This window comes from Suricata suricatta, chromosome 13, assembly GCF_006229205.1.
Source record: "Suricata suricatta isolate VVHF042 chromosome 13, meerkat_22Aug2017_6uvM2_HiC, whole genome shotgun sequence".
NCBI classification, from domain to species: Eukaryota; Metazoa; Chordata; class Mammalia; order Carnivora; family Herpestidae; genus Suricata; species Suricata suricatta.
The window spans coordinates 30,946,912-30,972,670 of record NC_043712.1 but is presented as its reverse complement, the minus strand read 5'-3'; the positions used below and the strand labels follow the sequence as shown (position 1 = coordinate 30,972,670).

Here is a 25,759-nt window from a genome sequence, read left to right as displayed (position 1 = left end):
TTTGTACTGGGGCACCTGGGTGGCTCAGTTAAGTGTCCAAACCTTGATTTTGGTCCAGGTTATGATCTCACAGTGGTGAGAGTGGTGAGCTAAAGGGCGGCATCACCGGGCGGGGCATGGAGTCTGCTTATGCTTTGGATTCTGTCTGTCTCTCCCTCTGCCCCTTCCCCTCTCCTGCCCAATCCAGAGAGTATGCTCTCCCTCAAAAGGAAAAAAACTATGTAGCTTTATAACCAGAGTACTAGGAAGAGCCTAGAACAAAATAACTAGCCCTGTTCAGCCTCTATCACTGTGTCAGTCAGGTGGATCCTCTGTAGCCCTAACCTTAAAAAGAACTTGTAAGTCCTTTTTAAAGATATGAACTGAGGTCCTTAAGGGCATTCACTGCCAGTAGAACCAACTTTATCTAAATAATCTAAATCAGGGTGTTTTTTCATGGTTTGTTTTGTTTATTACACTTCTCAAGGTCATAAAACTGCTCTCCTCCTTTTTGGTTGGGAGGAGATCTCTTCTCTGTATACCAATGGTATTAAAAAAAGACTTTTCTTTGACGGCTTCAAAACATTCTGAGGAAAATAATATGAAACAACACAACTTACTTATATTAACATCCTTCCCCCAATTATCACTCATGAGCAAATCTGCAGCACAAAAACATGCATTGTAGCAAAACAAACCATTAGAAGGCTAAGCAGATTTATGTATCCACCTTTTTCCTTAAAAAAAAATTTTTTTTAATTTTGAGAGAGAGAGAGACAGTGTGAGTAAGGGAGGGGCAGAGAGACAGGAAGGGAGGGAGAGAAAATCCCAAGCAGGCTCTGCACCATCAGCACAGAGCCTGATGCGGGGCTTGAACTCAAAAAACCATGAGATCAAGACCTGAGCTAAAACTGAATTGGAGGCTTAACTGATGGAGCTATCCAGGCGCCCCCGCTTTTTTCCTTTTAATTATTTCCTTGAGTTGTATTAATAAAGTAGGAATACAGATCTTCCTCAACTTACAAGGGGATACAGCATAATAAACCTATCCTAAACTGAAAACTCCTTAAATGGAGACTACATTTAATATATCCAGCCTACCTTAAATGTGTTCAGAATAGGGACATTATGCTACTTGAGCAAAATCATCTAACACAAAGCCCATTTTGTAACAAAGTATTTAAATCTCATATCATTTACTGAATTCTGTCCGGAAAGTGATAAGCAGTGGTCATGTGGGTACAGAACGTCTGTAAGCGCGTCGGTTGTGGACTCTGTGATCAGAGGCTTCTGGGAGCTGTGGCTCACAGCTGACCACCAGCACCGTAAGGGTCTCTCAGTGCAGATCGCCAGCCTGGGAGAAGATTAAACTTCAAAGTACAATTTCTACTGAATGTATCGCTTTTGCACCAGCGTAAAGCAAAAAAAAAGTTGTCAAACCATCGTTAAGTTGAGGACAGTCTGTTAATAAGAATTTTTGATAAAGTATGGGCAAGTCACACCTACAAAACATACCTGCTACCTGTCTACCTGGTTTCTGAAGTCTTGCCAACATGTTTCTTTTTTCATTAAAATTAGTTTTGCGGGGCGCCTGGGTGGCTCAGTTGGTTAAGTGTCTGACTTCTGCTCAGGTCATGATCTCACGGTTCGTGGGTTCAAGCCCCACATCGGGCTCTGTGCTGACAGCTCAGAGTCTGGAGCCTGCTTCAGATTCTGTGTCTCCCTCTCTCTCTGCCCCTTCCCCACTCATGTTCTGCCTCTCTCTGTCTCTCAAAACTAAATAAATGTAAAAACACATTTTAAAAAATTAGTTTTGCTACTCTGACAAAAAGACACCTGCATTTTAATTTCTATTTCTTCAGAAATTAAGCATTTTCCACTGTTTTCATTCATATTTCTGCTTATATGAATTGTCAGTCTTCTACTGGAATATTTGTGTTTTAAAAATTCATTATATATTTTAAATAGAAACCTTTCTTCATGTCCCTTACAAGACTTGCAATGCAGGTCCATTAACACTTTAATTCAGTAGAATTGACCTACTTTTTAAATCATAAGTTTTTGGTAGCCATGAATAGCGGCTAGTTTCTTTTTATCCTCTCCTGAGGTCCTGCAAGTGGTGTTTCTCCCCTTCAATAACTCCCACTGAGATGTACCAACCAATAACTTCCTTGTACGCCCATTTTGGCTCCCCACTAGCTCCAATGCAACAGAGACCAGCAGGTGCCAAATGCACAGTTTACAAATACAAATGACTGTCAGGTAGCTGTATTGACAGAATGCCTCTGAAAGGGTCTCCGGTGCTGAAGAAATTGCACAGGCACTAAAGATAAACACTGAGAGGAGATCAATTTAAATTTAATATGACATCATCTACTGTCATGCACGGTGAAGTGCTAAAATATATCCATTCAAACCGAAGAATCACAAATGGTTTCCAATGTTTAAGATAAAGCCCCTGTTAAGTTTGGTATTTTATAAAGTTGAAAGATGATCACAACCAATACATAGTGACTAGCTTCTGTTCTCAAAAAATGATTTATAATTAAACCTTAAATGTAACAAATTCATAGAGAACACTCAAAACAGCTTTTTTTTCTAACTTGATTCCCCTTGTCAACAGATGAGAGAGAACTGTGGGCCAAAGGCGAAGAAAATGGAGATACGACGGACCTGAACTGATGTGGTAGGAAAACAGATTACAACAGAGCTCTTATCTAGCTTGTGGCCAGGAACTATCCATCATTAAGTAAGAAACACTGCATCCACAGTACATCGTCAAGAAAACAGACAACATGACTATGTGCTAAAAAAGAAAATATTCTGCCATAATAAATTCAATTATATTTTCACACTTTGGGGTACGGTTTTTCTAATTAGAACACCTATATGTTTCTTTCCCACCTTCCACAGAGTTTTCTGTTTGTTTTCAATATTTATTTTTAGGTGATGCGAAATTTAGAAACTGGGAAATGCACAAATGTTAAGTACCATTAAATGAACTTTGACATATTGTACCACAGTGAGAAGCATTTTTGTTTTTTAAAATTTACATACAGTAGAATTCACTCTTCTAGGCTTACAGTTCTATGAGTTTTAACATATGCATATAGCATCTAGTTACTATCTCCACAAATAAGATACGTAACAATTCCAACATGCTTTTTTTTTGGTTAGCCTTCCGCTTCCCCCAACTCCTGCCAACCCCTGATCTGTTCTCTGTTCCTATAATTTGCCTTTTCTGAAATGTCTTGTACTTGGAATCATACAGCATGTAACCATGAAACTGGCTTCTTTTATTTAGCATTTTTCTTTTGAGATTCCTCCATTCTGTTGCATATACAACTATGTGTTCCTTTATTTATTGAATAGCACTCCAATGAGTGGATGCACCTCACTTAGTCATCCTTTTACCCACTGAAGAGCATCTGGGTTCTTTCAAGATTTGGGTGATTCTGAACAATGCTTCTGACAAACATTTGTACACAGGTTTTTCTGTGAACATGAGTTTGTTTGTCTAGGAAAAATACTGATATATTATATGGAAAGTGTAAATGTTTAACTTTTTTAAAAAAACTGCCTAATTGTCCAGAGTGTCCTAATGCAATGTGTAAGATACAGGGGCCCCTGGGTGGCTCAGTAGGTGAAGCGTCCAGCCTCTCAGGTTGTGATGTTAAGGTTCGTGAGATGGAGGCCTGCCTCAGGCTCTGGTTTGACGGCATCGAGCCTGCTTGGGATCCTCTCTCTGCACCACCGCCTCCCACCCTGCCCTACACTCTCTCTCTCTCTGAAAATAAACAAACATTTTTAAAAGATGAGTTCCAGTTGCTCCATATCCTCACAAACACCTGTTATTATCAGCATTTGGATTTAGCCACTCTAAAAAATGTATAATTGAATCTCAGTGTGGGTTTAATTTGCATTCTCTAATGGTTAATGATGTTGAACACCTTTCGTGTGCTTATTTGCCATTTGTTCACCTTCTTTAGATTCCAACAATATCCTTTATGGAGCAAAGGTGTTTTTTTTTTTCCTTTAATGTTTTTTATTTATTTTTGAGAGACAGAGAGATACAGTTTGAGCAGGGGAGGGCCAGAGAGAGGAGACAGAATCTGAAGCAGGCTCCAGGCTCTGGGCTAGCTGTCAGCACAGAGCCCGACGCGGGGCTCGAACCCACAAACCGTGAGATCATGACCTGAGCCAAAGTCGGATGCTAAACCGACTAAGCCACCCAGCGGCACCCCGGAGTAAACTTTTTAATTTGATGAAAGCCAATTTATGAAGTTTTTTCTTTTATGGATGGTGCTTTGGGCGGACTAAGAGCTCATTGTCTAACCTCAGGCCAGAAAGAGTTTCTTCTACATTTACTTCTAAGAGTTCTATAGTTTTACCTTTCACATTCAGGCCTACAATAATTCTGAGTTAATTTTTTTAAGCTTATTTATTTGTTTTGAGAGAGAGAGAATGAGAATCCCAAGCAGGCTTCATGCTGTCCATGCAGGCTCTCACGAATCATGAGGTCATGACCTAAGCTGAAATCGAGTTGGATGCTTAACCGACTGAGCCACGTGGGTGCTCCTGAGTTAATTTTTTTACAGGAGGAATTTCTTTTGTGGTATGAAGATGTCCAGATGGCACAGCACCATTTATTGAAAAGATTACCCCTTTCCAACTGAATTATCTTTGAATCTTAAATAAATCACTGTGTGCCTACTTCTAGTCTCTCTATTCTGTTCTATAGCAATATATACCTATTTTTTCACCAATATGAGGCTGTTGTAAATATTTTAGCTATATAGTAAGTAGGTCTTCATGTGTCAGGTATTATGAGTCCTTTAGCTTTGTTCTTTTTCAGTTGTTTTGTGTCAGTTATTCTAGTTTTAGCTTTCCATGTACATTTTAGAATCAGCTCTATCTACAAAAAAAAAAATCTAGATTTTGATTGAAATTGCACTAAATCCATAGATCAGTTTGAGGAGAATGCACATCTTAACACTGTTGAGTTTTCTAATCCACAAACACAGTATTTCTTCATTTATTTTGTTCATTTTTTTAAATTTCTTTCATCAGTGGTTTGTAGTTTTCAGCAGATAGATCCTATACATGTTTTGTTAGATGTATACTTAGGTAGTTCTTTACTTTTATTTGTTTATTTTGTTTTTGGAGCTATTGTGAATGGCACTTTAAATGTTTTTTTGGTTTCCAAATGTTCACTGTTATCATATATATAGAAATAAAAGTGATTTTTAAAAGGTGACCTTGCATCCTGCTGAAATCATTCATTAGTTCTAGGAGTTGTCTTGTACAAATATTGGGCATTTCTATGTAGATAGATAATCATGCCATCTACAAAGAAAGTTTCTTTCTAGTCCAAACACTTCTTTTTTTTCTTTTTTGTCATATGGAACTTGATAGGACTTCTAGTACCATATTAAGTACAACTGGTGAGAATGGACATCTTTATCAAAAACAATAAAATACTTAGGAATAAATTTAACCAAGGAGGTAAAATATCTGTATACTGAAAACTATAAAATAAATAAATGGAAGATATCCTGAATTCATGGATTAGAAGAATTAATATTGTTAAAATGTCTATACTATCTAAAGCAATTTACATCAATCCCTATCATAATTTCAATGGTATTTTTCATGGAAACAGAAAAAACAATCCTATTCATATGCAATCACAAAAGACCCTAAACAGCCAAAGCAAAATCAGTCTTAAGAAGAACAAAGATGAAGGCATCACTGTGTGATTTAAAAACGACAAAAAAAATTTTTTTAACGCTTATTTATTTTTGACAGAGCATGAGCAGGGGAGAAGGCAGAGAGAGAGAAGGCAACCCAGGATCCAAAGCAGGCTCCAAGCTCTGCGCTGTCAGCACGGAGCCTGACGCAGGGCTCAAACTCACGAACCATAAAATCATGACCTCACACAAAGTTGGCTGCTTAACCAACTGAGCCACCAGGCCCCTCACACACTGTGTGATTTCAGAATATGCTCCAAAGCTATTGTAATCAAAACAGTATAGTACTAGTATAAAAAGACACAGACCAATGGATCATAATAGAGAGCCCAGAAATAAACTCACACCCTCACAGCCAACCAATGTTTGACTCAGGTCCCAAGAATACACAATGTGGAAAGGATGGTCTTTTAACTGATGCTGAGAAAACTGGATGGCAACCGGCAGGAAAATTAAATTGGATTATTTCACACCATATACACATTCAACTCAAAATGGATTAAAGACCTAAATATAAGACCTGACAAACAGTAAAACTCCCAGGAAAACAGGGGAAAAACTTCTTGATCTTGGTGCATGTGGTGCAGTTTGGATATGACTCCCAACAGCACAGGCAACAGAAGCAAAGACAGACAAATGTGATCTCATCGAACTAAAAAGCTAGTGCACAGCAAAGGAAACAACAGAGTGAAGAGATAACCTACATAATGGGTGTGGACACCATGTATCAGATAAGGGATCAATATCCAAAAAAATAAGGAACTAAAACAATTCAAGAGCAAGAAAACAAGTAACGCAATTTTAAAATGGGTAAAGGACCTGAAAAAACATTTCTGAAAAGAAAACATACAAACAGCCAACAGGTACAGGAAAAGATGCTTATGTCACTAACCGGGGAAATGGAAATCAGAACCAGAACGTGCCATCACCTCACACTTGTCAGAATGGCTTTTATCAAAAAGACAAAAGGTGAGTGTTGGCAAGGATGTGGAGAAGAGGGAACCCTTGCACGCCTTTGGGGGGATGTAAAGCGGTGTAGCCATTGAGAAAACGGTATGGAGGTTACTCAAAAAATTAAAAACTGAACTACTATATGACCCAACAATCCCACTTCTGGGTATGTACTCAAAGGAGATCAAAGCACTGTCTTGAATGGTATCTGCACTCCCATGTTCAATGTGGCACTATGCTTAGAAGCCAAGATAGAGAAACAACGCAAGCATCCATCAGTTGATGAATGGATAAGGAAAATGTGGTGTACACACAAACACACACCTCCACACTGACTTGTTTTTGAGTGTTGAACTAGCCTTGTGCACTTGGGATAAACTCCACTTGCTACATATTATTTTTTTCTATATTGCTGTATTCAATTTCCTAATATCGTTTACTACTCTTTATTTTTTAAATGTTTATTTTTGAGAGAGAGAGAGACAGCTCAAATGTGCGCACGCATGAGCAGGGGAGGGACAGACGGAGAGGGGAACACAGGCTCCAAAGCAGGCTCTGTGCTGACAGCAGTGAGCCTGATGCAGGGCTCAAACTCATGAACTGTGAGATCATGACTGAGCTGAAGTCGGATGCTCAGCCAACTGAGCCACCCAGACATCCCTTTTAACTACTCTGTGACTTAACTTATACAATACTATAGTACAAACTGATCTAATGTATTATAGTATTAAGAAAACAGTATTTTGCCATTTAAATTACTTAACCTCTTTGATCTTCAGCTTTCTGACAACACCACTTATTTAACTTAATTGTATTGTTTTTATCGTCTAACAACTTAGATTTAAATCTATTATTTCCTATAATAATAGGCAATGTAGCCTTATATTCATTTATCAGATACTGTTCTAAGAGCTACAGATATACACATTCATTTAATGCCCACAAAAACCCTCTGAAGCAGATACTATCATTTCCCATTTTACAGATGAGAAAACTGAGGCAGAGAGGCAGTAAGAAATTGCCCAGAGTAATATAACTAGTAGGTAAGAGACTGGGATTAGAAACTGGAGTCTGAGCACCTAACTGCTCACTATAATGCCTCCTTAGTGACTGGACTTTAGTAGTTACTAAATCTCTTGGAGCTTAGCTTTTTATTGTAAAAGCAGAAATAATAGTGTGTCTTATAAGCTCGTTACAGAAACCGAGCACACACACAAAGTATAACGTGGAGCCCGTACAGAGCCTGCCTCTGCCAGAGTTCGTCTGTTTTGCTGGCAGGACTAAATAAAGCAAAATACAGTGTAGTGACGTGTAAAATATAAAGTGCTTATAAGAAGGTAATCACTGTCAGTTACAGAAGTACATTACATGAGAGTTACAGTGGTGTTTAGGGACCCAGACCAGTGTAGACACTGCCCGGTGGCCGACAGGAGGGACCCGTTCAGAGAAATCACAACTACAGAGATGAATCGGAGAGGAGGGAACGATGGGGGTGAATGGCTAGTTGATAAATACCAGGATATATTCCAGATGTGAAGATCTGTATCCAAAGTAGTCAAACTCTTAAGTGTATAACAGATTAAGAGCAAATTAATCAAAATCCTTATTGAACATCTACTAATGCTGTCACAAAGCAGTTAGTATAGCAAGAGATAATAAAAACTAAAACCTGCCTTTTAAGCAGCTTTCCCAGTACCAACTTTTTCCACTAAAAAAAGCCTTATTTGGGTTTTTAATAAACAGAGCCTCTAGATAATGAATAAAACAAAATTCTCAGAGTTAAAAAGGACCTAATGGTGACCTGGTTTAAAATTTTTCTTCTGCCTCTCTCTCCAAGTTCTTAATCATTTCACCCGATTCCTGGTTTGCTCCTTCCAGTTCAAGGAGGCAGGCTAATTTGTCATAGCAGGTGACCAAACTGCTAAATTAGTGCGACACCTACCTCCCAGTTTTAGTTCTGCCGGGCCTCTCTCCTCACCACCCCTCCCCCTCCCCCCTGCCACCAAAGCAGCCAATCAGCCCAGTGTCCCAGACTTAGCAGTTGAAGGAATTACGATCATTTTGAAGGAATTACGATCATTTTCAGTGACTCAGTGATCTGGGGTAAAGGGCCTGGAGCCCACAGTCAGGGCACTCTGCATTAGCATAGCCTGTTCCATTTCCCTGTCCAGCTTGTCCCCGTCACCGGGGCTCCCGCAGCGGCATCTAGGTACACTCAGCAAAGGCACAGATGCTATGGTATGTACTGGCCACAGTTTATGAGAAGACGGGTCTCTCTGGAGAGTCCTTCAACCGCCTTCTGCCGCACGCCACCATCTAGTTTCTTCTGCAGACTGTAGAACATTCGCTAGACCTGCCCTTGGGCGCTCCTAGGTTCCTGAATTACCCCCTTCTTTTTCTCTACATATAACATCTATTCCTTTACATTTAGCAAGAAACCAACATGGTCAATCTATAGGGAAAAAAAATTCACAGACTTGTGATTTAGTTTCAGATACAAGTAAGTACTGTTTCTTCTGACATCGTTCACATTCACACATACATTGCTTTCTGTATGTACTGAAAACATAACTGCTTTGATATTAAGTGTTAGGAGTTTGAGAGTTTGGGTTCAATACGCTCGGAAGTAAGTCCTAGGCCTGCTGCTCATCAGCTGTGTGCCCTTGCTGGTTCCGTTACCTCCCTTAGCCTCGGTTTCTCTGAAGTAGGGGAGAGGTGAACAGGAGGTGACTAGAACACTGGTAGGTGCCCTCCCCCCCAACCCCAGGCCCGCCTCTGGCACGGGGTGGGGGAGGAGGGAAGCCGTGTACCCTAAATCTGCATTCTTGCCCTTACACAACCACACTTCCTCCAACTGACCCCAGATATGCTGAGTTACTAAAAGTAATAGTAATTACAGTAATTTATGGAAACTGCTTATCATTTAAGCCTTAATTACCATGCAGCACAATAACAATTATGCAAGCCATTAAATGTGTCAGATTAATTTTGCTACATATTTTATTTGATTTTTAACACTAAGATCTATTCACATAGGCTCAGTTTGTAGCTCACACAGCATGTGCCTCCTAACAATTAAAAAAAGATTAGAGGGAACAGTGCCTAGGAGGGAAAATCAGGCACCTAACGGAGAAATTAAAGAAGTAATTTGTTTCAAAGAATTTCAAGTATAGTCACTTCTCCTATCCCCCTCCCTCCTCACAGGATTAAACACTTGCAGGATGGGAGAGGACTATTTCCTATTTCCACATTTCTTTGGAGCGTCTTACTGGTCCAGCTTCTCTCTGCACCAGGGCGTAAGTAGGCTGCTGCCAGTGAGCAGATGAGTTTTTCTTGGTCAGGAGCCCGACCCGTGGTGCAGTAAATCACAGCTGGGGAACAGAGGGCTGCATCACGTGATAAAGGATACACCTACTTGTGTTAGTTTGGGTTCTCTGACCACCAGAGATGGGATTAGAAGTACTTAGTCAGACTAGTGCTTTAAATCTGTCTTCAGAACTGGAAAACTTAAGATAGCCAAGACAGAATTCCTCACAGATGTCTCTTGATGTGTAACACTTTCCTAGGAATAAAAGCCAAAGTTGGGCATAGTTTGGTTGCCGACTGGTAGTAGACCTAACTCAAGTCAGTATCCTGTCAACTTCCACGGATTTGAGACTTTATAATTAGAGCTGTAAGTCTGCAGTGAAAGCGAAGAGGTAAATAAACAACTGGAGATTTATCCACTATGAGAAGCAGGGAAACATGCTGATAAAAACTCATATAAACAATCCATGAAGAAGGCAGCACTTGTAATGCTGAGCACAGTCTCTCTGCTGGAAGTGCTTGCAGTGAGCCCAGACATCAGAACCACCCTCTCTTAAAAATCTCGTTTTAGCTTGAGCCTAAGGAGCCAGAGGAAGAGGACACCCAAGCAGGTAAGACACTTCCATCTGGCCTAACCGTCAATGCTCACATGCTTGCTAAGGGCGCTACACCAGTTCCCATTTTTATTATTTATGAGAGACAGACAGACAGAATCTTAAGCAGGCTCTGTGCTCACTCAGCGTGGGGGCCAACGTGGGGCTCGATCCCACAACCCTGGGATCATGACCTGAGCCAAAATCAAGAGTCAGACGCTCAACCAGCTGAGCCCCCCGCCCCGGGCACCATCATGAGTTCTGCTTCTTAAATAAAGGCCGAGATGCTAGGGAGATCCGACCTGTCGGGTGGGTTTCTGCATACAGCTGCTCCTTGTAAAATCCAGCTCTGCCCTCTCATCCCCCCGCCGCCCCGCTCTCAGGAGATGAGCTGGCTTCCTTAGCCCTAGTTAAAGACAAGAACCGGACAGGAGCCACTGCAGGCTTCTGCTGCGGTCACTAACACCATCGTCCCCAAACACCTCTTTCCCATCTTGCTCACGGGAAAGTTAGAAGGATGCTTCTCGAGAATTCCCTCTGTGCTCTTTATGGTTCTACTTCAGTAGTGAGCCCCTATGTCTCCTATCTGTTCAGTAATTCTTCAACCCATTTGATTCCTTCCCACATGCATTTAATCATGTTTAGTTTCTTGTACCCTAAAGGGGGGGGGGAGCTAAAACCTCACTTCATCTTACGTCTCTCTGGATCTATCCCCCTATTTCTCTTTCCCTTTGGAGGCTAGCTTCTTACAACTTTCATTGTCAAATCCTCACTTCCTCACCAAACAGTACTCTTCAACTCACTGCAAGACTGCCTTTCTGGAGAACAAATCTAACAGACAGTTCATCCTTATCTTTGGATTGAGCATTCCTTCCTGCTGAAACTGCTCCTCACTCAATTACCAGAGCACTGCATTCTGGTTTGCTTTCCCGTCTGTGAGTCCTCCTCCCCCCTAGCCTTTTACACACGTTCCTCCTTCGGCCCTCCCCTTCAATGCTGCTACTCCTCAGGGTTCCATTGTCAGTCCTGTGCTAAGTCATCTCATCTGTTTCAAGAACTTCAGTTATATCCTTACGTGTTCAAGACCCCATCCTTACCTCCCTCTTGAATCCTGGAGCCATGCAAACTCCCTACTGGAAACTCATCCTCTGTGGCCCACCGGCACCTCGAATTCAATGTGCCAAGAAAGAGAACCCAGTACCTTTACCACCAGGCTGCTCCTCCACGGAGCTCCCAGCTCTGTTAGTGGCTAACGCACCTAGCAGTGCAAGTCAGATTCCTGGCCATGAGTCACGGCGCCCTCCCCCCATTACTAGGGACCGAATCCTCCTACTCCACATACAAAATATCTCGAGATTCCTGCTTCTCTCTTGCCTTAGTGCTACTGCCGCAATTTATTTAGGCAATTTATTCATTCGGGAATCAACTTATCTATCCTCAACTCTTGCCTGGATTACTTGAATAGTCTCCTGGGTTCTGCTCCAACTCTAATTTATTCTCCAGTTTGCATGAATGATTAAAACACACACACACACACACACACACACACACCCTCCTGAGGGCACCTGGGTGGCTCAGTCAGTCAAACATCCAACTCCTGATTTTGTCCCATGTTTCATGAGTTCGAGCCCTGCATCAGGCTCTGTGCTGACACTATAGAACCTGCTTGGGGTTCACTCTCTCTCCTTCTCTTTCTGTCCATCCTGTGCATGTGCTTGTGTGCGTACTTTTTCTCTCTCAAAATAAATAATAAACTTTAAAAAACAAAAACTGAATAAATTTAAAAACCACCTCCTGATTCAAACCCTTCATTGACTTCAGAGTTTTCAGGATAATGTCAAGTTTCCCTAATGCATCACAGGCTTTCATGAGCTCACCACTGCCTGCTCCTCATGGCCTCATCCCTCAGCGTCCCCGCTCCCATCCACTCCTGTTCAGCCTTAGTCTCCTACTGGTTTCTACCAATGTCCCCCTTCTCCAAATTCTAAGTTTCTACAGACCTTAAGACCCACCTTAGGCATCCACATCTCTAGATCCTGCATCAAGCACTTCTGTTGAACTCCGTCAGGACCCTCATGTCATAAAACACAACTGCCTATTACTCTACTGTCTGCTTTCTCTACTTGGTTGTGAGTTCTTAGAAGGCAAGGGCCCAGTCTCCGTAAACTTTAAACCGCTGGCTTCTATGACTTGGCTTGTATTATACAAAGACTGTCATACAGAAGATGTGGAAAAATATTGAATGAGTTAATGGGCCAAATGGTATCCTTTTGAGTGCAGATAATGTAAAAACACCAAATATTTACTAGCACTTTTTGCTTCCATAACACAACCATCACCTCTCATGAATTTTCATAACAATCCCAACAAGGAAGTTGTACCACCAACCATATTTTAAGAGTAAAGAAACAAGAACAGAGAAGTTAAGTGATTTGTCCAAGTCAGGGCTCAAACCCAGGCCTGCTGTATGGTAAGACTGAGCATCTTCTACCAAACAACTAATTTCATTCTCTAATGAAATATTTAGTAGTAAGTGAGGTAATTTATTCTGCAATAAATAACGGATTTCAGATCATCCTCTATGCAATTTAATCTTTGGACATAAAAAAAAAGAAGGGTATGTAAATAAATTTAAAAGAAAAGGTCTAATTTGAATACCTGTGTTACTTAAAATTTTCATACATGAAGAAACATCTCCATTTTTAACCAGTGTATTTAATATCTCAGAAAGCTGATAGAAATTTAAACTCTATGGTAGTTATATGGCTTATATGCTTATTAATACTATGAATAGCTGAGCGTGGAAGCAGAAAGCTCATCAGTTCTTGGAACCTTTCATAACTATATACCCATCGAAGTGCCTAGTCAGAGCCGTCTTCTGGGTCTTTAAATACCACAAATAGAGCAGCAATATTACCATTACCATTAACCTGATCTAGGATTATACTTTCCTTGACATGCTGACAAACACCGAACAAAATTCAGGACTAATTCCTGGAAGGGAAAAATTTTCCTTCAGAGATTCACTCCCGAGCTTTAGGATCACACACTGCTGCATTTCAGTAGGAACATATCATAATTCTCACAGTCAATCATACTACACTCTACAGTGAAAACAAAACCTTATCTATCCAAATAACAAAGTATTACTAGTTCAACATAGGATTATTTAAAATAGTCAAACAACGTTTTTAAGTTCATTTTTGAGACACATATGAGTAATTAAAGAAAAAAAGAATACTTACAATACATCCCTGAAGTCTCCAAACACATACATATGCCTAAAGCTGTCAATAGCTATGACAGGGCAGTCGGCTGGAGTTTTCTGTATGTGCAGAAGAGGATGTCTAAATTTGTCACAGTCGGCATGTAAAAAGTTTATTGTACCTTTATAAGAAATAGAATTTGGAGGTAGTTTAGAATTTTTCTTTACCATATTATTCTCATACGATTGTAAGTTCGTGAAAAGTGACATATAAATAAATTAATTAAAAAAATGAAAATGAAATAAAATGAAAAACTAACATGCTTTAGAGTATTACAGGTCACCAAAACTACAACCTAAATATTACAACATTTAAAAAAGGTAGAATTTTAGTGCTTAGGGCAGAGTATAATTTCCTTACAAATTATATGAATTCAACCTGAATATAAATGCTGTGGTGAATTTTTAAATTTTCCTTGAATGGGCAATCACGTACCCGTCTGGGTTTTCAGCAAGTTCACGAAACTGACATGTGAGCGGTTGTCGAGGGCCGTCTTCACCTCATCAAGGACACCCTTCCAGTCCCTCCTGGGTGACATTTAATGTAATTCAACCCCAACACGAGTACTACGTGACGAGGAGGGCGTGGCTCTGCACTGCGCCCTCACTTTATTTTGTTCTCACTTTCTTCTCTACCCACAGAGGGAAGGTAGGTGATAACTTCATAGTCTTTTCTGATGGTTGGGAGACGTCTAGAGAACTACTCAGCTCTCTTTCATTTACAAATAAATGTTAGATCGTGTAAGTTGTCTGTAAGTTGTCTTGGGGACTATCCATTAGAGAGGGACCAGACAAGTACCCTAATGTTGTCTATTCATGATCCCACTTTTCATGCTATTTTTGGGAGCTAACAGAGACATGGTTTAAAAAAAAATTGTTTTTTTAAGCCCCTGCTTCATTTTAGCTCTACTAATGTCTCCCACCCCCAGGTTTACATGTAAAGTCAGGGGTTGAGTAGAGTTAACATTACTTATTAAATTTTTAACCCAAATACGTTTACATTGATATAAATGTAACGGGGGAGGGGAGGGATAGAAGAAAGGCTGAAAATAAACACCTTAATCTGTCTACCTTTTTCACTTATTAATTGTCGGGCTACTTCATTCTGGAATATTTCTAAACTTTCCGTATCTTCTTTCATGTGGAAGAGTATGAGAAAAGGCAGTCCTTCTTCTGTCAATTCCTGTATACAGAAGTATTCAATAAGAATGATCAGGCCTCTCCATTGTTCTAGGGAGAAACAATTTGAACCCAACCCAAGTAACATGTAACAGTTGCAACATCCCAGGAAAAAAGGTCCAATGGTATAAACAAACATTAGCCTCTGGGGAACCTGGGTGGCTCGGTTGGTTGGGTGTCAGACTTCAGCTCAGGTCGTCTCACTGCTGGTGAATTCAAGCCCCATATCCGGCTCTGTGCTGACAGCTAAGAGCCTGGAACCTGCTTTGGATTCTGTCTCCCTCTCTCTCTAGGCCTCCCCTGCTCACGCTCTGTCTCTCTGTCTCTCTCTCCATCAAAAATAAACATTAAAAAAAAAAAAAGCATTAGCCTCGATGGAGGAAGGAAGGTCTCTGCCTTCTCCCCGAAGTTCCCAGGCACTCAGAGGGTCCACGTGTCCTGCTCTAGCGCTGGAACTCATGTGTCTTAAAAGTAACCATCGGGCTGGTCTATCAGTTCCTTCTGGCTGAAACCATGACATTTTAAAAATGAGTTGACCAAAGGAGGAACTATGCTGGTCCTTTATTAAGATGTGGACTTTAGGGCGGGGTAAAGAGGATTAGTATTTTCAGTCTTCAAAAATAACTGAACACCTGAGCGAGTGTACCAGCAACAAATAAATCTAATTGGCAAACATATTTACTTTAAGGTCTGTTGCAAAATCCACTCCACTCACATAAGAACTACCCTAAGCTAAAAAGTGTTTGATTCAGAGCAAAAGACAAAAGCCCCACAAGAAAGCCAGTTTTCAACTAACACACAATGTATTGACATTATTAACAAACACCGCTATGTATGTATATATTTATATACCTTGTGTACATATATATGCAAAAACGTCTTGAAAATTACGGAGTGCTTTCAGAACTTTTTTTTTAATGTTTTTATTTATTTCTAAGACAGAGAGAGACAGAGCATGAGCAGGAAGGGGCAGAGAGAGAGAGGGACACAAAATCGGAAGTAGTCTTCAGGCTCTGACTAGTCAGCACAGAGCCCGACGCAGGGCTCGAACCCACGGATGTGAGATCATGACCTGAGCCGAAGTCAGAGGCTCAACTGACTGAGCCACCCAGGCACCCAGAAGAACTTTTACTGTTATTGAGAATAATCAAGAGAAATGTGATGAGCAGACAGCAGATTTTCATCATTTATTCTCTCTGACAAATGCTAAGTTTGGACTCATAAGAGAAAGTCCAGAAAGGGCCTCATAATAAAATTATTATAATAAAATTATTTCCATCAACTATCCTTTTGCGTGTCTCTCTGTAATTTAGAAATTGCAGCAGCAGAAAACACAAACATCCTTTATCCTAAAAACATTGAAACTGGAACCTATCTTCCAGGACAAGAGCTTGCTGGTGGCTTCTATCTCTGTGGTAAAGCCTGTTACACTCATACACACAATAATTAAGATTCGTGTCACATTTACCTTTTTATTTTTTAAATAAAATTTTTAATGTTTATTTATTTTTGAGACACAGAGCACGAGCGGTGAAAGAACAGAGAAAGGGGGACACAGAATCCGAAGCAGGCTCCAGGGTCTGAACTGTCAGCACAGAGCCCGCCGTGGGGCTTGAACTCACAGACTGCAAGATCATGACCTCAGACGAAATCACTCAACCGACTGAGCCACCCAGGCATCCCATGTTAACCTTTTTAAAACTGAGATGTGACTCACATACCATAAAACTTCATTGCTTTAAAGTACACAATTTTGTACACTTTATTTTATTACAAGGTTTTCAAACATTGAAACTACCCGATTCCAAAACATGTGCATGGCTCCCAGAAGAAACCCCACACTCAGTCACTAGTAGTCCCCGTCCGCTTCTCTTGCCGCCCCCGTCTGGCCCCGGGAATCACGGCAATGTCAGCAAGCTGGTTTACAGTTTCTCCTTCCTCACTTTTTCTCTCTTAGCTCACGTATTTTCTCCTTCCCCCAACCCCGTCATCGCTTCTGCTCCTCCCACAGTTCCATCGCTGGACTGCTCTGCTCTCGCCGGGCAACTCCAACCAGTCCAGCATCTCCAGCACCACTAGGTGGTCCCTTTTATCTCCAAGCCCAGTTCCAGTCCTCCTCCCAAGTCTGGATTCCCACCTCCCTCTTTAATATCTCCACTGCAAAGTCTAACCAGTGCCTTTCACGCCCAACATTAACACATGGGCCTCCTCTCACTTCCCCATTTCTGTGGGCACTATTTCTCTTTTAGCCCTTTTGTTACAGGACCAAAATGCCTCTTCTAGAAAGTCATCCTGGACTCCTTCCCCACTTTCGCCAATGGTAGAAATGAATTCTCTCCTCTGAATTCCCAGAATATTTCCCAGTACCCCTCAGGCGGCACCGGCCATGTCTTTAACATTACATTATCTACATATGCTAACTCCTGGACTGAAAACCCCTAAAAACAGAGAATCTCGTTTTGCTTCTCTTTTGCTCACAGATTACTGTACACAGTAATGCGCAATCAGCCTATGACTGCATTTATTGTTGAATAAATACTAATTGGGAAATAAGACTCAGAGGTCACCCTTTAGAAAAGTTAAGTGCTAGGAGGTTAAAAGTAAAAACAAACATAGCATGCGGCTTTGTAACACTAAGCCAGGGTGTGGATGTGCTGCCGACCAGGAGGAGAAGCCATGAACAGACTAGCAGTTTGAATGCATCCATGTCACTTAGTTTGCTCTGCCACTTTACATACATGACACAGCAGCCGGCAGTTTAGGCTGCCTGGGCTTCCCTGTTCACCTGTGTCCCTGCCAACATATTCTTTATCAAATAGGTACCAAAGATTCAGGAGAGGGATATCAAGACAATCAGCTTTAGAGGTTAACGAATCTTCCCCCACAGTTTAAATAACTTGGGGTGGCTGTTACAACATGTAATAAAAATCTAAAGACTTTTAAATGTGCCAACTACTGTGGAAGTGGGGAGGGGAACCCCTATTTATTGTTTTCAGATTTTCCAGATCTACACCTTTCGACTCTTTGAAACAATTCCTGAAAAAACTACGAAAGCAGGTGAATAATCATGACAAGTTACTCTTTCTAAGACTCTGAGGACTATGTAAGCTAATGCAATAAAGCACTGAATGTGGCTAAACAAACCTGAAGCCTAGAGAACTGAGCAAAGTAGGAGGGGTGCTCGTTTGATAAACGAGGAAGGAGCACAAGCGTAGCCTCCCTGGTGTCAGTGCTGTCCCAGGCCGCTTCCGGGTCACATCTGCCGGGCTGGAGGACCGGGGACGGGACAGCGTACAAACTGCAGAGCCTACAACACCTACCAGCCGAGCCTTTACAGAACTGCCGACCTCTAAGTGGTAGTTGTGTCGGTGTGTTCACTCTGTGGTAATTTCCTGAGCCGTATATTTAAAATCTGACCTACACACTTCTGATTCTTTAACATGCAACGCACAGCTCTCTAGGTACACCACACACCTAGGCCTTTGTTTTGCTCCCCCAATCTTAGGCTTTTGTGTTTTGTTTCTGTGTGTTTCTGTGAGAGTTGTAAGACTTTGGATGGACTTAGATTAGGAGCCTGGCATCACTGAGGTCAGTTTCATAATAACTGGTAACTGCCTTCATGATCATGATGAAAGAGAACACAAGTTCCTTCTTTTAGGATAGGCAGGAATCAGACGAACCTTTTCATGGCTAAGGATTATTCACTGTATATATGCACTGCTTCTAAAGGGCATCCCCTTAACCAAGGGGGAGTATCAGGGTCACCTGGGAGGCATGGTCATTATCAAGGCTGTGGTCAACCACTGCTACTGCAGGAAATGCAACAGAGGGGTTCTGGGACAGTGAAGGCAAAGAACCACTGGCTTCTTTATGGAAATGACTATGATATAGTGCTGTTTACTGTATGATTTTTACAACTGGTAAGTCTGTAAAGGCTGGAGGAAGCTTGCTCTTTCAGAAATCTGAATTCAAGATAACACACATTAGAAAGCCATACCTCTCCATTTTCAAACGTTATTTCTCGAACAAGAGGAACGCATTTATCTTGAATCCAGTTGTAAGTGCCATCAAAATTTGTCATAGATCCCAAGTATACCATATCTGGAGCAGACTGCTGTTACAAAGGCAGGGGGAAAAATTAAACAAATATAACCTGTGTTAGTAAAAATACATTCTCAAAGCCATCTATGACCCAGAAAATCTACAAGGTATACAAAAAAGAGAAACAAACAAAAAAACCCAAAACCAAAACCCATGAAACTTCTAAGAAAGAGAGCTGTAGATGGTAAAATGGCAAGTCTGTATTTATCAGAGACCTAATTATCCAACCTGTGATGTCTAAGCTTTCTGCTTTTCCTCAGATTTGAGTCAACTAACTGTTTAGCTTTACCAATGGCAGGCAGGCGTTGTGAAAAAGAATCATCCAAATGAATTAATTTAGCTATCCCTTAGAGTTGAAAATGTTAGAAGAAAATGTGGAAACTTCCAGGAAAAAGGCCTTGAGAAATACAAGATACTATATAAATTTAAGGCATAGCTATCTCTACTATTACCTACAGTATTTCTTTCCACAGCCACTCAAAATCAGTATTTATGCAGTGCTTAAAATGATGACTAAAATAATAGCTACCATTAACTGAGTGCACTTACGGTGTCAAAGAACTGTTTGTTGTAAGCATCTTACATGCGTTGACTTATTTAATCCCTGAAACATCCCTGAAAGGCAAGGACTATGATTATCGTGGCTATTTTTATTAATGAACAAACTGAAGGTCAGAGAAGCTAAGAAACTTTCCCAGAGTTATACACCTAGGAAGGTGGCAGACTTGACACTAAAACTGAATATCATTTCACAGCCCGGGCGCTTAACAACCAAACTACACTGTGCGACACTGCACTGGATTCTGATAAGCTAGAGATGGTCACACTACGTAACCTACTATTAATGAAATAACAGGCAAATACTTCTCTGAATTCAGAATAGGAACTGAGCTTTCTCAGCAAAAAATTCATTCATATGACTACATAAAACTTAAAAACTTAAGTGTATCAAGACACTACAACCAACATTAAGATGAAAGCTATGAACTGAAAAAATACCTACAATATTCTATTTGTGTGTGTGTGAAAACTGCAATGACAGACCAGTAAGTCAAAGAGAGGACAAGGACTAGGATTTTTGCCTCCTGGTTGTGTTACCGTCATCTGGACTTAAGCAGCTACTTCTGAGTTTAGACACACTTAACTTCTTAGCCAAGGGCTAAAAGCCACCTATCCACTCCTTATTATCTGGCAAGTATCAGGTTAATTTACACCCCAGAAGACCTGGGAGCTTGGCTGCTCTGACTCTGGTAGGAGTGGTGATCACAGACCACTGAAACATTTTCTTTAATTTGGGTCTTAAAATGAATGCAAAACAGAGAGGTCGACATGGCCCGGGGATAGGAGATGTCTAGTCTCAGCTCAGCTCCTAAATCCCTAGCTGACTTTCAGCCTGTATGTCCCCCTCTTTACTTTGAAAGGTTTGGATAATAGAAGATGATGCCTTAAGGTTCCTTTTGTATTCAGAGTCTGTGATTCTGTGAATTAAAAAATATAAAACTATAGGTTATACTATACATTTAAATTACATTTAAAATTATACACACTAAGAAATAACGACTTACCCCTGGTGGTTTGTAGATTATGTTGTCTCCACTATACCTTTCTGGCTTTGAAACAGCTCTAATAGGAAGAGAGAAGTAGCAATAGTTAAGAAAAAAATAACAGCAGTAATATACTTGAATGAAACAGAATTAGCTAGTTGTTTTGCAATGTATTATAATGACTTAAAATATATATTTGTCCATCATCTTTCCTACTTATAAGACTGCAATACCAACAAAACCATATATTTAAAGGAAAACTTTAATACAAGGCAGATTTTTTAAAGGAAAATTTTAGTTAACCATTTTTGTGACTCAATATTTTGTAAGTTTGGAATGGCAGTTTTAGATGCTAGCACTAAAAAGCTGTTTTGGACACTAGACTGTTTCCAGCAACTGGGGGTCAAGGTCATTGATGTAGTCACATAGATCAATCACAAAAACACAATGTTTGCTTACAAGTCAGAATCAATCATGAATTCTCTACTTTTTACTTTTTAAAACCAAAACATGTAAAAAAAAAAAAAAAAAGGGAAAGAAAGAAAGAAAAGAAAAAAGTAGATGAACTGAATAACGTCCATCATTAAAGTTCCACGACAACCAAACTGTTCACTATTGTTTCTTGTGCCTTGTACAGTATACACTCTGGCGATACTTGGTGAGTGACTTCTACAACAGATTCCAAGTCAAGTGGGTAACTTTTTCCCTAAATTATACTTGGATTACTTGAACACTGATTTACCTCCAGTTTCTAGCTATAGAACAGGAGAGAGGTGTGAGTGCATGCTAGCCGAGACGGATGCCAGTGGAACAAAAAGGAAGAGCATGCTTCATTCATTCATTCATTCATTCATTCATTCACCATTCACCATGTGCTTCCTCTGTACCAGGGACGGTCTTGGCACTGGGTGCACAGCAGTGAACAAAACTGACAGTGCCTGTCTTCTCATGAAGCTAACATTTTGATGGAAAGAGACAAGCAAACAGATACATTTATTTTGGGTGATTAAAAACAAACAAAAAAAAAAAGTGGTCTGAAGAAAACTAGGTGGATAAAGACTAAGAAGCTGGATGACAGCAGTGTTATTTTATTTATTTTTTAATGTTTATTTATTTATTTTGAGAGAGAGAGAGAAAGAGAGCATGCCCAAGCAGGGTACAGGGAGAGAGAGGGAGAATCCCAAGAAGGCTCTGCATGGGGCTTGAACCCACAAACCCTGAGATCAGGACCTGAGCCGAAATCAAGAGTCGGCCGCCTAACTGACGGAGCCCCCTCAGGTGTCCTGGCAGCGTCGTTAGGAGAGCTCTGAGGGGCTGAGTCTAGAAGGGAAGGGCGCGTGCGCCCTCGGGGCGCGAGGAGGCCAGCGAGCGGCCTGTCAGCCGGAGGCAGTCCTGCAAACAGCACGGCAGGTAGGCGTCCCCGTGTTGTTTACTCCTACACTGATCTCCGAAATCATCCTTAATGTTTACAATAAAACACACAAAATCTACAGAAGCATTAAAACAAGGATGAAGGTCACAAAGCGGAAAGGACATACTGTGCCAGAAAGCGGAGCTCTCTTCAAGATAGGCACCAAAATGGAGACTCACAGTTTGTGGACAAGGAGAGAAATAGTACTGCATAAAGTCAAAGGAAGGTGGGGATAACCACCAATAACAGGAAAGGGAAAGAACTCTCGAATGATTCCATTTTGAGAGAGAATGAAAAAAAAAAAACCCCAGGAAAGTCAGAGAAGTCAGAAAGATAAGGAGCAAACCCGGGGATTCAAGGTAACACTGTGTAGACAGAGCTGAACAACACGGGGAGTCACATCCTTCAGAGAAACTGAAGAGCATTAAAGACTGAAAAAAAGCCCACTGGACTTGGTAATTAAGAAGCATTTTGTGACTGTGCAGAGAAGTTTCACGAGGTGAAAGTGAAATGAAGGTGAAAGTCGGCTTCCTAAAGAGTAAGGACTTTTTACTGGTTAGAGTTTAAGAAATTCAAGGTAGCCTAGCATTAACTAGTCTTTGAAAAAATTTAGAAACGAAAAGAAAGAGACATGATTATAGCTTAAGAAGTAGAACAGAAAGGTCTGGGAAGAGAGAATCCTGTTTTTTTGGAAAAAGAAAGTAGTTCACGAAAAGGCCAGGGTGAAAACATGAGGAACCAAGGAACTGACTGATGAAAGCCACAGAGGATCCGGGAGGGATGGCTACAAAGACACAAGTAAAGAGGTTAACCTTGGGACGGAGGACTCTGGCTCTGGGATGGGGAAGAGAGAAGAAAAGGTGCTAGAGAGCCTGAGATCAAGCAAGACAATGAAGCCCATGCTTCCTAATGAGAAAGACTGGGAATTGTTTCAGTTTTGAAACCCCATACGTTAGCGTTCTGTGTGAACATGGAATAATGTTAGTAAATGGGCTGAATAAAAGCACAAGAGGGAGTTGTTAACTTGTCCATTCTCTTCTCCTTACCCATACTCTAAAGTAGAATACAGTACAGACAGAAGAATAAACAGACTTTTAAACTCTTAAAAATAGGTCAGAGAGAGGTGTAAAGATGACTGGTTGGTGACTGTACAGGAACTAAGATCATCTCTGCAGAGTTTATCTTCAGAAAATGACCACACGCAACAAGAATCTAACATGGCAGCCACGCTGACCCCCACACACTCACAATTAAGATACTTACCCAAATGCAGAAAGAAAGGCACAATCATCGTGCAAAATATTTGCTACTCTTTCAAAAACTCTGTAGTTTTCTGAATCCTTTTGCTCAAAATATCCAATGATATTTCTTTTGCTGCGCTGTAAAATACAGTATATATTTTAGAAACATATACAGTGCCATAAACATATCTCATTCATCCACCTGTAGTTCAATTACAAACGGAGTAGGACCATAAATGCATATTTGGATTTTAACAACCTAGTCCAAAACTAATGAAGATGACATTAAGGTTGAAAACAATCTTAACTGCCATCTAATGTAATTGTAAACATTTTCTTTTTGCATTTCATTTTAACTAATCGGTGATAATCTATTCCTAAATAAGATGATGAACTCCTAAATGAGGTGACTACTCTTAAAATAGTACATCGATTCATAACATATTACAGCTGGTAGAAACTTCTTCATGGGTCTCATATTCCTAACATTTAGGCACAGCCACGTGCAAGCTCCTGTCCAGTCTTTATCCAGGCCGTTTCTCAGGCTTGTGTGTGCAGCAAGCAACACTGGAGTGTGGGGTACTCTCTCCCACCAGGACCAACAGCAGGCTTACTGCTGGCTCTAAAACAGGAGCTGTCCTGCAACGAACCCACCGCACGTGCAGGCACCGTCTGGACCCGTGTCCCCTCCACAGGACTTGAAGGGCAAGGAAACAAATGCAAACATGCTCCCGTAGTTTGCTGGGATGTGAGCAGTAACGTCCTTTGTCCCTGACCCGGGCGCTGTGTGTTTTCGGAAAGCGTCCATGAAAGGGTAACTGACTGCTTAGCTCACCAGCACGTAAAAGTCAAATCTAAAACCTGACACTGACAACCTAATGCCCCAACTCAGTTTTTTAAAACCCTACTTAGTATACACTGGAAAGGGTTTTTCTTGAGGGAAGACGATTTCAAAGGACACTAAATTCTACAAAGAACTGACTCAGGCATAATCAGAGCAGATAGCCTGAGGGTCTCCACTAAAGAAAACCTAGAAACTTTGGTTGCGCACACCTGTATACCTGATGTTTATGTCTAGGTTTCGTAACTCAGGCTACTCTTTGCCCTCATATAATTTAAATTAGTACATCTCTACCGAATGCTATATATTTTATCCAAAGGCTCAGTGAAACATTAGCATTTCCCTTGAGAATTCAAGAAAAATCCAACTTGCTATGTAAATATGTCAAATCCACTGCAATAAACAACTGTCCAGCCTTTGATTGCATTAGAATTTGTTTACATCAATTAAACAGGCAATGTTCATTTGATCCAGTAAAAGTCAACAACTTACATCAAGAGTGGTGATTTCTGTTAAGTCATGAAGTTCTTGCACGGGGTCGCTTTTCTGCTGCCTGATGTAATCTGCAAGCGCTTTCACGGATCGCTGACCCCTGTATTCTCTCTTCATCATCATCCCGTTACGAAATAATTTGAGGGTGGGGTATTTGCTTATCCTGTATCTCTGGGCTATATCAGCTACCCGAATGAAAACAAACGTTAACTTCACCTTCGTATTTGGCAAGCCCATCAGCCCAAAAGTCAAAACGTTAACAATTATTCAGAGAGACTATTTTGGATCATATAATTATTTTTCAGTGTTGGAGAAAAAAGTTAATTATGACAAGTTTATATTAAGAGGCCAGGCACTGGACATGTAACATCTGGTTTAAATCCTAAATTTGCTATTTACTGGTGTGTGAACCTGTAAGTTGTTATCAACTCTCTATGTCTTAGTTTCTTATCTGTTATGTAAGGATAACAATTTCTACCACATAGGATTGTTTTAAGTATTAAAAGAGATAATACAAATGCATGACACAGTGAATTCTTAGCACTAGTAAACAGTATAGATATATGTGCAAAATTCTAATTTTGAAAATAGTAAACAGTATAGATATATGTGTAAAATTCTAATTTTGAAAACAGTTACTCAACTTACTTTATATTTGTGAGAACTCAAACAGCATTTAATAAATGAAAACTAAATTTAAACTACTCTCAAAGGCTAAAAATATTAGATCCTTTGCTAGTAGACTAGTTCATAATCCCAAATCTGCAAATATTGTGTAAGCTAATACAATAAAACCCCAAACCATATACACTAAAAAAAAAAAAAAGTCTTTTTATTATGACCTATGGGTATATTCCTAGGCAGTGGAGATTTTATTTTTTTTCTATTTTTTTTATAGTTTATTGTCAAGTTGGTTTCCATATAACACCCCGTGCTCATCCCAACAAGTGCCCTCCTCCATGCCCATCACCCCTTTTCCCCTCCCCCTCCCCCATCAGTGCTCAGTTTGTTCTCAGTATTTAAGAGTGTCTTATGTTTGCCTCCCTCCCTCTCCTTAACTATTTTTTTCCCCTTCCCCACCCCCATGGTCCTCTGTTAAGTTCCTC

General features: G+C 40.5%; 1 protein-coding gene and 1 long non-coding RNA gene across 2 annotated transcripts in view; one reads left to right on the top strand and one right to left on the bottom strand.

Annotated features, from left to right (window-relative positions):
* Positions 1–25,759, bottom strand: part of ERP44 (endoplasmic reticulum protein 44) — a 95,268-nt gene that overhangs the window by 2,877 nt on the left and 66,632 nt on the right. Inside the window, 6 exon segments of the mRNA XM_029920847.1 lie at positions 13,825–13,966; positions 14,916–15,027; positions 19,021–19,137; positions 20,690–20,747; positions 23,343–23,458; positions 24,654–24,838. Coding sequence (XP_029776707.1) covers positions 13,825–13,966; positions 14,916–15,027; positions 19,021–19,137; positions 20,690–20,747; positions 23,343–23,458; positions 24,654–24,838 — 730 coding nt within the window.
* Positions 95–2,833, top strand: LOC115276747. Its single transcript, XR_003902073.1, has 2 exons — positions 95–338; positions 2,603–2,833. It is a non-coding gene; the product is annotated as an uncharacterized LOC115276747 (long non-coding RNA).